Source organism: Solanum pennellii, chromosome 9 (assembly GCF_001406875.1).
Source record: "Solanum pennellii chromosome 9, SPENNV200".
Classification (NCBI taxonomy): domain Eukaryota; kingdom Viridiplantae; phylum Streptophyta; class Magnoliopsida; order Solanales; family Solanaceae; genus Solanum; species Solanum pennellii.
The window spans coordinates 5,086,421-5,098,447 of NC_028645.1; the positions used below are offsets into that span (position 1 = coordinate 5,086,421).

The 12,027-nt window shown below is 32.9% G+C and overlaps 2 protein-coding genes and 2 non-coding genes across 5 annotated transcripts; 2 read left to right on the top strand and 2 right to left on the bottom strand.

Annotated features, from left to right (window-relative positions):
• Positions 1-1,639: 1,639 nt before the first annotated feature.
• LOC107029454 lies at positions 1,640-5,177 on the top strand. 2 transcript variants are annotated; one of them, XM_015230870.2, is made up of 6 exons: positions 1,640-1,959; positions 2,508-2,586; positions 3,463-3,641; positions 4,297-4,357; positions 4,595-4,652; positions 4,930-5,177. In XM_015230870.2, the coding sequence occupies exons 1-5, from the start codon at positions 1,840-1,842 to the stop codon at positions 4,609-4,611; spliced, it is 456 nt and encodes a 151-aa protein (XP_015086356.1). In that variant the 5' UTR covers positions 1,640-1,839; the 3' UTR covers positions 4,612-4,652; positions 4,930-5,177. The 2 variants fall into 2 exon arrangements, with proteins under 2 accessions (XP_015086356.1, XP_015086357.1); XM_015230871.2 differs by lacking the exon at positions 2,508-2,586 and having other exon boundaries at positions 1,654-1,959.
• A 1,595-nt stretch (positions 5,178-6,772) lies between these two features.
• TRNAD-GUC lies at positions 6,773-6,844 on the bottom strand. Its single transcript has one exon. It is a non-coding gene; the product is annotated as a tRNA-Asp (tRNA).
• Positions 6,845-7,464: 620 nt separating this feature from the next.
• Positions 7,465-7,536, top strand: TRNAP-AGG. Its single transcript has one exon. It is a non-coding gene; the product is annotated as a tRNA-Pro (tRNA).
• A 75-nt stretch (positions 7,537-7,611) lies between these two features.
• Positions 7,612-11,070, bottom strand: LOC107031590 (rop guanine nucleotide exchange factor 7-like). Its single transcript, XM_015233017.2, has 7 exons — positions 10,318-11,070; positions 9,862-9,978; positions 9,593-9,747; positions 9,342-9,416; positions 8,969-9,259; positions 8,526-8,876; positions 7,612-8,387 (listed from the first exon to the last, which is right to left on the bottom strand). Exons 1-7 carry the CDS (start codon positions 10,829-10,831, stop codon positions 7,908-7,910), a joined length of 1,983 nt encoding a protein of 660 aa, XP_015088503.1. The 5' UTR covers positions 10,832-11,070; the 3' UTR covers positions 7,612-7,907.
• Positions 11,071-12,027: the final 957 nt, after the last annotated feature.

Here is a 12,027-nt window from a genome sequence, read left to right on the forward strand (position 1 = left end):
TGAGGGCGGTGGCCGGCTCCATAACAGCGGCTTCTCGGAGAAGAAGTTTGCTCTCCAGATCCACGTTGATTTCTTCACTTTTTAGCCACGAGGAGAGAGTAGCCAGGTCAACGGGCGTTGGACTGATGCGAACCGCCTGTTTAATGGAGGAGTAAGCTGATGGGAGCCCCCGAACGACGCACATGACGAGATCTTTTTCGGGAATGATTTCGTTCACGGTGTCGAGGGCTGTGATGATGGTGGAGACCTCGTCTAAATACTCCGCCATAGTTTTCGTTCCTTTGGTAATTGTGTGGAGACGATCACGCAATTGAAAAATATGAGAGTGGGAAATTGATGCATAGCGTGTTGCGAGGGCCGTCCACAGGGCTGAAGCAGTTGTGTAGGATCGGACGTGTTTCTGAACCGTGGGAGAGATGACCGCAATCAAACATGATCGGATCTGGCCATCCACGGCTTTCCAGGCGGCATGGGCCGAATTGCTTTTTTCTGATTTGTCTGTGGCGATGATGACTGCCGGCGGCGGTTCTGTGCTTCCATCGACGTATTTGAGAAGGTAATTGGCCTCAAGGGCTGTAAGAACGGTGATTTTCCATGTAGGGTAATTTATGTCTGATAATTTTTCGGGAATCAGGGCATGAAGATACCTGAGAAGGATTTTAACGCCAGAAGGAAGTGAATCGAGTGGATCCACCTCGGTTGTCATGGCTGCCGCCGCCCAAGAGAAGAGAGGGAACGATGGTGCCCTAAAGAGAGAAAACAAAAACTAGAGAAAAGAAGATTTAGGTTTTCTGGCTCTTGATACCATGAAGGAATATTGATTGTATTGAAGTGTTAACCTAATAAGGGAATACATGGGAGATATATATAGGAGATATAGGAAGGAGTACTAATCCTAATAGGACTAGGATTAAGGAGTACTAATTCTAATAGGACTAGGATTAGTACACAGTAAATACTAATATTATTTAATACTATTTATTTAATACTATCTGTTATTACACATAAATTATAGGAAAAATGTACAAGTACTCTCTAGATTATGACAAAAATATTAGAGGTACACCTTAACTATACTAAGGTCCTATTACTTCTGAACTTAGATTTTTTTATAATTTTATGCACCTTTTGTCTTACATGACACATTCTGTGTCTCCACGCAATTGAGACGCGTGAGAGACATTTGAATGTCACATGAGTCAAAAAGGTCCACAAAAGTACAAAGATATTCCTCCGTTCGAAATTGTTTGTCATGATTTCTATTTTTAGAGTCAAACTATAAAAACTTTGACTAATATTTTAAGATATAATTTTTCATCATATTAATATATAAAAAATTACTATTTATAGTATTTTTCATATAGTTTTAGAATATCTTTTTTTGTCTAAAATATCGAATTAATATGATCTAATTTAATTTTGAAAATTAATCAAATTAATTTTCAAAAAGCACAATATAATAAATACTTCCGAAGAAAGAAATAATAAATTTAAAAATTAATAAAATCTTAATTTAATTAAAATGTATCTCTGAAATTTTGATTATAGCATAGGTTTGCAAATTTTCTCATCATTATAATATAGAGACGATTTAATTAAAATTGCGTCACCCATCTTTTCACGTGTCTCTCTCTCTTCCTTTATTCTTTTCCTTTTTCCTCTGTTTTTTTTTCTGGAGAAATTAAAAAGCTGTGGGCCTTTTACGTTTTATCTGATCCTTTGTTTGACGGTGCTTTTCCTATAAAAACTCACTTGAATCTCTTTCAAATTTCAACCAAAGTTTTTTATTTTATTTTATTTTGTTGTTGTCGAAGAAAATTTAAAAAAAGTAAAAAAAAAATGGAAGGAACAAAAAAAACTAGCAGTTCTTCATTTACTTCTGATCTTTTTGGTTCTAAAGAAACTTCAGCTTCTTCATCTTCTGCGATTTTTGGTTCCATTTTCCCTCCTCCTTCCAAGGTATCATTCTTTTTTTAAATTAAAATTTTAGGTTTTAAATAATTTTTGTAATGAATAATGGTATTTTATGTTGTGGGGTTTTATGATTGTTTTTGTTCTTTTCATATTTTTGTTACATTTGATTGTTGTTTAAGGAGAAAAAAAGGATTTCTTTCCTCCAAGTTTATGTTTTTCTTGATATTTTGTTGTTTTAGGTTAAAAAAATTGGGGAAAAAAATAAAATAAAAAAAGTGAAAAGAGTGGGGCTTTGAGAATATTGTTTTCTTGATTCCCTTTAAGAATTATGGAATTTTAGCTTAAATTTTGATTTTTGATTTTTTTTATGTGTAGAATCTTTTTTAGACAAGAATAGAATAGAATAGGAAAAGCAGAAGTTGCTATATTCTGTTTGGTTTGTACTTTTAATTTTAGTGATGATGTCTTTTTGACAAAGGTAATGCTAAACTTAAAAGGAGGTGTTAGAATATTGATGGAAATAGAATGTTCTTTTCTAGTATTTTGGATGTTATATTGGCTATGATCTCATAATTCTTTTCGTCGTGTCTAAGGGACATGGATCGATGAATTCGGAGCAATTGAAGCATGATCCTGTGATTCAGGAAAGAAATGCTAAAGGTGGATACTCAGGTTAGTGAAGTTAATAGGTTTGAACCTGATAGAACGTGACTTACTGAGATAATAACTATTAGTTGAGTGATCATATTAGAAATTAGCCTCAAATCACTTGTATATCGTAGTGTAGATATATTGAAGAAACGCGAGTTTCCTAGATAATAACTATTAGTTGAGTGATCATATAGAAATTAGCCTCAGTCACTTGTATATTGTAGTACATAATGGAAATGATTAAAGTAGATATATTGAAGAAATGTGAGTTTCTGCGATAATAACTATTAGTTGAATGATCATATGAGTAATTAGCTTCAATCATTTGTATATTGTAATGGAAATGATTAAATTAGGTGTATTGTTAACGATACGTAAAATATTCAGCCAGAGCTCCTACCGTATTAAAGAGTAAGGTATTGTAATGTAGGAGGGGAACCTTCATTCGGGTAATTCCTTGAGCACACAACAAAAATTTTTACCAGATTTTGTATTGTGGTTAGTCTATAGTAGGATTGAAGAAGATCAATACTTATTCCTGATCACAATCTTATAATCTATGTGGTTCGGACTCACCAATAATGTTGTTGCATACTCCTCAAAGGCACTATTTTTGGAGTACCCGACATGCTATTGTCGATACTTTTGAAGAGTCCGAGCAATATTAGATTCAATTTATGTAAATTGCATAACTATAAGCTTTCCGCTTGTGGTGAGAGTAGTCACTTTGAAATTATGCTTTAATGGCTAGTTCCATTTCTTTTAGTGATGAGTATATACAGTGAGTTCCTCTAAATGTCGAAATATTTGATTATTTGACATTTTCTTGTATATTTCATACCAATAATAACATCGATTTTAACCAGATTCATAATTTTTTCCACTTCCGTATTGCAGGAAGTACTCCTACTAGCAATGAAGCTGCCAGCCAGCAGGCTGCACAAAACAAGCAGCCGAGTTCATTTTATCAGAATGAAAAAGTACAGCCATGCCATCTTAGCTCATCGATATACTACGGGGGCCAAGATGTCTATTCATTTCCTCAAAACAATAATCAGAGCTCTACATGCACAACTGTGAGTACATATACCTGCATCTTAAAAGAAAGACAAATTGCATGGTGTTTAGATCTATTGGTGCAACACTCCTATGTTTACGAATGTTCCATATGATCTAAATACTACGGTTCCTTTGTTAATAATCTTTTGCTCCTTGCAAGATGATGTAGCTTTTGTTAGAACATGAGTGTTTTGTGTTCTGTGTTTTGTTGAATTGCATGATAGAAGTATCTGAATTCGGAATTTAGAGTCTGTGGGTTCATAGTGATTATGTTCAATTATGTACATGTATATGTACTATATATTCACCATCTTTAATTTTGTATATATGCACGAACACATGGTTCAAACCTAAAGAACATCAAGGAGGCCTGGATTTTAGGTGTTTGATCTGCCAGTTGAAGTATTTGAGACAGATATTGATTGGATTATTTTTCAAGAACATGTGGAGGAAGCCTGGATTTTAGGTGCTGAAGCTGTTGTTGAAGAAATAGATGATCGGTTTTTTCTCCCTACCGATATGAGGGAGACTTGTAATTCATTGTTTATCCCATTTTAATTAGAGTTATGAGTCGATTAGGCAAGGGTTAGAACCATCACCTGTGTTCTTAAGGTCATTTGCTTATTCCTATGTTTCTAATTTTCTTCTTCTTTAATTTCATCGATTGAGCAGTTCAACAAAGATAACGGTGAAGATGATTCTGGCAGTGCGTCTCGAGGAAACTGGTGGCAAGGTATATAGTTTTGAGTTTTTCTTTTTTCGATAACAGATAGATCCCCTTGCGTCTTTTGGCTCACAGTTCAAAACTCTGGAAAAAGGCGCGTCCGCCTCCCTTTTTTCACTCAAACATAACTTTTGTCCTTGTAGAGTTCAAACTCACGCGTCATGACATACACCTAATCTGCTTGTCCGAGTATGACGAATCTCATTCTTATTATTTATAAACAGTACATGGTTCTTAATTTTGCAGGGTCTCTTTACTACTAGAGCTCACCATCAATGACATGGATGTTACATATACTCAAAAGGTATATACAAAAGTCCTGGTTATGTTTATTTTACTATCGCTTTTTAATAAAAGACTAATCTGGTGCGAAAAGTATCCTGCGTTTGCAATTGCAAATCTTCAAGTCTTGTAGACATTTGCTTGTTGATTCTAATCTTACCTTAAATTCCATGTGATATTATTTTACTTATGCTGAAAACATATCAATACGTTGATTTATCTTCTTTTCATTTTGCACCTATAATGTTATATGTGTTTTTTGAGGAATTTTTTCTGATTTATATTCTGTCTTTTGGCAGGAAGTTAAATATATATAGAGAAGCAGTTATCTACCACAATATTAAAGATGGATGATTACTAGTAATTAGCCAAGTAGACAAGTAGTTTGGTTGAACACTACAGATTATAATTATAATGTTATTAGTATATGTAATTGGTAGTTAATTAGTGTTTTACTCTTACATGTAAAGGATTATAGACCTTGTGCACTCTGCTTTATAATGTAAAGACAATGTTTAGGAACTAGTTTACAACTTTTGAGAGTCTTTTTTGTTCTGGTCTTTACTTTTTAAATTTGTCTCATTTTAATTCCAAAACAATAAATCTCATAAGTTAAACTTAGGTCTAATTAACTTGAGCGCATCGATGGCGTTTCAATGTATGTTCACTTTGTATGGCTATTATTTTAGCTCGTTTCCTTCATCTCGTCCATACCGAAAGGTTGTGACCTATATGTCCTAAATAGTTTCATTCCTAATCCAAACTCTTTTAGTATGCCTACAGATCTATTTCATTTTTATTTTTGTTACTCAATATCTTTTGGATCGCGTGTACATAGTTCTTGATTGATTATCATTCCGTTTTCTATAGTTTACGTGGTTGATCACAGTTTATAAAATTCACTTTTAAGGTTTGATGGCACATTCTTATCACACATCCAAGACGCTAGATTGAAGTTTTTATCTCAACCACTTATTTTACAATGTATAATAGCATTGTCAAAGATAATTTTATTTATTAGGTTTAAATTTAAAAAATTTAATCAATATTATTTTCATAACTTAAACTCAAAACGATTAATTGATAATGAGGAACACTTACCATGCCCCAAAAAGATTTTGTAAGGGCAATTAGAAAAAAACTTCTAATTTTAAGGACATGAATTAGATAGCTTTTGCCAAATATGTTTTTATTTTTAAGACTCGATACAGAAACTTCTAATTAAAAATAAATATATACTTCTTATTTAGAACAGTATTTATTGTGACAATAAAAAAATTTTATTTCACACTAAAAGCGACTTTACTATCAGAAATGATTCATAAATATAATTCTTTATCATCCTATCGTAACTATTTTATAAAAACACACTATTAACCAAAGGCATTCCTGAATATAAAGACCTCTAAATAAAATATTTATGATCTCATCACAATGAAAATGACTTGGTTAACTAGAACATTTGGATGTAACTATTTGTCCTCCTTCTATGGTTATTATTCAAGATCAACCTTATCTTCTCTAGATATAAATATTTTATTCTAAAAGTTGTCTTTTGATATACCAATGTTTATTATTTTTGTTAATTTTTTTTTGGGTTCATTGTCCAATAAAAACTTAAACTAGTTGTGTAGATAAAGGACTCTTGGTTGTCAAATACACACAATTAATATTACAGTTGGAATCATATGCTTTCAATAATTTTCTTATCTATTTTATTTTTGTCCACCGACTAACCGTCTAAAACTGACTTATCTTTATATATGAATAATAATAATAATAACTTTAACTGAATTGTTCCATATCCCATCTATAAGTTATTTTTCTTTTTTGATAAAGACATGTTAATATGAGGACGAGAATGAAGTTCAATCAATGCTACTAATTATATAATTGATACAAATATATGTATATATGTCAATTAGTAACATAGTAACATGTCTTTTTTTTAATTGTGACATAGACATAATATTTCTTTATACTTTTTTTTCATAAAAGATCTTTATTTTTATAGATGAAAATCTGAAAAATAAGATGTCCCACAAAAACTCATATTATTAACAAAGTTTCTAACGGCAATAAATATATAATCATTTGATCTAACATCGCTAAAATGTAATAATTGCCTAAAAAAAATGTTGTCGCCGTTGCCGGGGATCGAACCCGGGTCACCCGCGTGACAGGCGGGAATACTTACCACTATACTACAACGACTTGATGGTTTCAATGTCTTACTGTTTTAAATATGTATGAATAGTTCAAGAACACGAACATAAAAAAGATTCAATGCTTAAGTTATAAAAATCAAATCTTTAAATAAATATCGAAGACAGTCTCTTTGTATTTTTAAAGTAACGATAAAATTGAGTAAGACATTATTCTTTGCAAATCCTAAATATGAAACTATACATGAACATTTTTTTGTTGTTAAGGGCTAATGTTATTGCGTATTGAAGCCGTTGTTATGAGAAAAAAAAAACTCTTATTTCCATATTCCTAGCACATGCAACAGCCAAAGCCAAAGATGAACGTTTTTTTAGCGTAAATACTCTGACTGTTTCATATTACTTGGCTCATGTTGACTTGATACACCCTTTAAGAAAATTTTAATTAGAGATGTCCTGACTAAACTAACTTAATTAATGATGTTCCGAAACTCTAAATTTATCTACTACTTTTTTATGTAGTTATTTAATACTAGGATAGAATGAAAAAAAAACTAATCTGATAGCAAAAGAGCATTAAAAAAAGTATGGCAAGAGTTAAAAAAGTTTCAGTGGTAATTTTCTTCTAATCAAATAATATAAAAATAAATTAAGCTTTATCAACAATCTGGGCATTTGGTCTAGTGGTATGATTCTCGCTTAGGGTGCGAGAGGTCCCGAGTTCAATTCTCGGAATGCCCCAATATTAATTTTTAGCATTTTTTTCGCTATTCATAATATTTTTGTACAAAATGCTGAAACAGAAGCAATCTTTAGTAAGCAATCTTTAGTACTAGCATTACTGGAAATAAAAATACATTTAGGTAGCAGTAGGAATGGCTGATAAGTATACACGGTAACCGGGGACGATCAATATAGTTTATACATTGTAATATTCAAACTGCACAACAGAAGAAATGTTGCCAGGATAGAGAATATTAATGTTGAATGATAAAGAAATCGCTGAATGAACGTTTTAAATAATGTAATATTGAACGTATATCACACTAGCGTTACCCTTGTATATCATAAGTGACAATATGTTTGAATGAGCTAACATTATCCATAAAAACTTATGCTTCTCTGAGTGAGTCATGTGTCGATGGACTTACAGTTTCTCTTGAACATTCAGAGGAAGAGCCTATCGATGCTGTTGCTGAATCTGATCTCTTAAGTTCATTGCTGATGTCTTTCCCATTAGAATCAACGCTCCAATAATCATTCAACATCTTTTTGACGCCAAAACCAAACTGAGAAGTCTTGACGTTGTTGTCAAGGAATTGTGATCTGTCTCCTTTTGCTGAACTAATATGCTGGGAAGACGAGATTGGTGTCGTGAAAGGAGCTTTGATCTGACTACCTGAGATGTGTACTGAGATTGGAGTTCCAATGGTTTTATGAGAAATGATGCCTACTTTGGAGATTGGAACAAACTGGTCTGAGAGCTTGGTTAAATTATCCACGTAAATAAGATCATCGATACGAGCCACAATATTGAATGCCAGACTCTCAAGAACTCTTGAGTAGCTCTCCAGGATTGATTTACCAACATCCTGAGAACATCATTGAACAACAATTGTCAAACTTGAGTTTGCTAAACAAGACAATAATAGCAGCACTGATGGTATTATAACTATAATTGATCGAGAGAGAAAAATGACAGTAAACGTTGGGTTGATTCAAGCGAAAACCTTGTTATGTTGGATCTTGCTCATGTCTAAGGTGGTCTGAGGAAGACCGGGAAACCGTTGTCTTAAGCAAAGCAAAAGGCTTTCAGCTCTATCTGCAAGCAGATCCCTCTTATCAACATCAATCATCAAATCTTTAACCATTTCCCACGAGGACTTTGAATTGGATCGAAGGAGACTGGATTTTGCCTGAGTTCTTCTGCGCCACACGTAAATTGAGGCCTCCACTCGGTTTGCTATTTCTAATGCTTGATGCTCAGACGACAAATCAAGGCATTCGAGCAAACATTCAGGTGAAAATTGATCTGAGGTTATATATCGGTGGATAAGATCACCTAAGCTAGCTTTTCCGTTCTGCAGGGGGGTAAAATCCAATGCCAAATTAGCAACAATCTGATGGTTTTAATTGCATAAGCGTAGGACTCAATATCTCAAGGAAATGGTACCTTAGGAAGATTCTCAACATATGATTCAGGCACCTCCATATCAGCTAAGGTGTTGCTGTTAATTGCCATTACAGCTTTCAAGATTTGGTTTGTGCAGTCGCGTTTGTGCTGCAACTGTTTTTTTGCATTTTCGGTAAGACCATCGATGGGAACTCTAGGAACAGGAAGCCACCACTTATCCTCTTGACGAGGGAGAGGATTCCGAAATGAGGACGATCCATCAGCTTCTTCAGCTGAGAGCCCCTGGTCGACATACCAGAATTCTGTTTTTCTAAAACTGTCCAAAATCTCCTGTAAAAGAGGCAGAATATTCAGCTTATATCATTCAGCAGTTACGACTGAAATCTCGAGGAAAAAGGACGTGTAATCTTACAAGAAGCATATTATCTAGTTTTCGGAGTGCTGGAAGGTTGGCATAAAGATCCAACCGCGGCCTAGAAGTCATTACCTATAACAAAACATAGAAAGAACAAATGAACACAAATGTAACATTGAAAGAATTGTCACTCATACCTAAATATATACACAGGCTTTCTCAGCTTTTGCCTTAACGCCAAAAATCACATTTACTCGCAACAAATCAAGTGTTTATCCAAGTTCCAAATGTTCGATAAACATATTTACCTCAAGCTTAGTGCCATCGGGAAATGTCTGCCAAGAGGGTGTCAATTCTACAATGTAATCACTAACACAAAGAAGCCATTCCATTTCTCTCCTCCACATTAACCTCTTCTCTGAAGGTAAAGGTTCCAATCTCCAAATTTGTCCAAAAAGTGTAGCTAAGGGCAAAAAAGAGAAAAAAATAGGAGACACAAGGCACATCTTTACAATTAGTAAAACAAAAACACCAAAAACACACCAACCCCATCAAATAACTAGCAAAACATACATACCACATAAATTAGTTATAGCATTTGAAATTACAAGTGCTGTGCAAACCCCATTTCCACAACCAGACATGTCTTCACCAAGCAGCAACTTTGAAAATCTTTCCTTCATCATCTCAACCTCTACAGAAACCACAAAATTTCAAACCAAACAATCTCATTTTCCAACAATACAACAACAACAACAACATTCACAGTCTAGTCCCACAAAGTAGTATCTGAGGAGGATAGAGCGTATACAGAACTTATCCTAGATCAAAGTTAGAGACACTGTTTTTGATAGAACTTTGGCTTAAGGAGATGCACGAAATACAATAAACAACATATAGCAGCAGAACAGTATTACAACCAAATAATACTACAGTCAAAGTACACGAAACAACAGATAGTAACATAAATCGAAGGACAAGTAATACTATGACTACTAATGTGGATGAACATCAATACAATTCTACAATATACCTGATAAACAAGACCCTTGTTTCTCCAACTTCCTTTTATCCACATGGGGTTGCTCCATTCCTTCAGAACTGGCATTCTTCTGAACATGCCAAACAATTGAAGGGGGTGAACATGAATCTTCAGAGCTACTATGTTCTTCATCATTCACAGTTCCTTCAGAAACCAAGAAATCAGAACTTAAACTACTCTCTATACCCTCCTCCTCATACACAAAAGACTCAATTTTTATGTCATTCTCCTCACAAAACTCAACTTTCCCTTCTACCCCATCACTCTTTTCAGTCAAAACCTCCATTTTATCATCAAGAAAAACAGAGTTTTCCACTACAACCCCATCAAAATCAAATCTTTTACTACCAAACCCTTTTGATTTTTGATACAGATTCTTGATAGATTTGCAGACCTGGAATTTGAATACAGAAAAAAGGGTACAATTCTTGGAATTTGTACAAGTGTTTATAGGAATAAAATGCTTGAGCTGTGGCTGAAATTGTAAAGGAACCCCTTTTTCCATAAGATTTCAATATGAAACATTCTTAAAATTGAAAATTTTTCATACAAAAAATCAAAGAAAAATAACAATAAGTAGCTTAGATGAGGCGCCTCTGTCACACTCTTTAGGCGTTTGCTTAAACAAGAGCTCTTTTAATAATTATTGCTTACTACATTGGTGTAATACCAAAACACATTCAATATTTTTGAGCTCCTTTTATGTGACATTATTAAAGGGATTGTTGAAATCGTGTACTTGACGAATCAATTTATAATTTGTACAATATGTTTTTTTTTATATATATGATAAAAATAAATTGATTTTAAATATATGGCAAAGGAGTAGGTTTGTTGTTTTTGTAGATATTAAGATGATTTTTTTTTTTGCGTTAGAGCTACAATTGTTATAATAGGAGTAATTGTGTTGGATAGGCCGTTTCTATATGTCGAAATGGGAGAACTTATTTAATAGTCGGTAAAGAAAGAGTTTTCGTTAAGATTCTGACTTATTCAAAAATTAAATTTATTGTTCCTGCGTATAGACATTAAGATATATATATTTTTTCTAGATTATTTATGTCTTCAAATGGAAAGGAGATAGCTTACATAAGAGACATATTTGTTTAAGTGGGAGCATCGATATTGAAAAGGCAATCTTAGTGTACCAAAATGAGAAAACTTAAATAGCCGGCAAAGGAAGAACTTTCATTGAGATTGAGACTTTATTTCAAAATTAGATTTTGTTTCTGAAAAAATTTTAATAAAATTTTAGACTATTTATATCTTCAACTGCAAAAGAAATAGCTTGCTTAAGAACTACAATTGTTTCTGTGGGAGCATTTATATTGCAAAGGTTATCTCTATATGTCAAATTAGGAGAAGTTAAATATTAGGCAAAGAAAGAGTTTCTCTTAAGATTTTGACTTATTTGAAAATTAGATTCGTTGTTCTTTTTGACGTGAAAATTAATTTTTAAAATTATGTATATCTTAAAGTACAAAAAAAGTAGCTTAGATAAGATTATAACTGTTCCAGGGAGAGCAATGATACTGAAAAGATTATCTCTATGTGTCGAAGTAGAATAACTTCATTGATTTCTAAAAGCAAAGTGTTTACCAATATTTCAGACTTATTTGAAAATTAGATTTGATGTTTTTGAATGTAAATGTTACAAATATATATATATATATATATATATATATATATATATATATATAT

What these genes read in the sequence shown, in the direction of transcription:
- LOC107029454 (XM_015230870.2), top strand. Translation starts at nt 1,840, where the DNA reads ATGGAAGGAACAAAAAAAACTAGCAGTTCTTCATTTACTTCTGATCTT. An exon ending in TTTTCCCTCCTCCTTCCAAG is followed by an intron (nt 1,960 to 2,507) that starts GTATCATTCTTT and finishes GTCGTGTCTAAG; the next exon opens with GGACATGGATCGATGAATTC. An exon ending in AGAGCTCTACATGCACAACT is followed by an intron (nt 3,642 to 4,296) that starts GTGAGTACATAT and finishes TCGATTGAGCAG; the next exon opens with TTCAACAAAGATAACGGTGA.
- LOC107031590 (XM_015233017.2), bottom strand. Translation starts at nt 10,831, where the DNA reads ATGGAAAAAGGGGTTCCTTTACAATTTCAGCCACAGCTCAAGCATTTT. An exon ending in AACTAGATAATATGCTTCTT is followed by an intron (nt 9,260 to 9,341) that starts GTAAGATTACAC and finishes CCTCTTTTACAG; the next exon opens with GAGATTTTGGACAGTTTTAG. An exon ending in GCAAGATCCAACATAACAAG is followed by an intron (nt 8,388 to 8,525) that starts GTTTTCGCTTGA and finishes TGATGTTCTCAG; the next exon opens with GATGTTGGTAAATCAATCCT.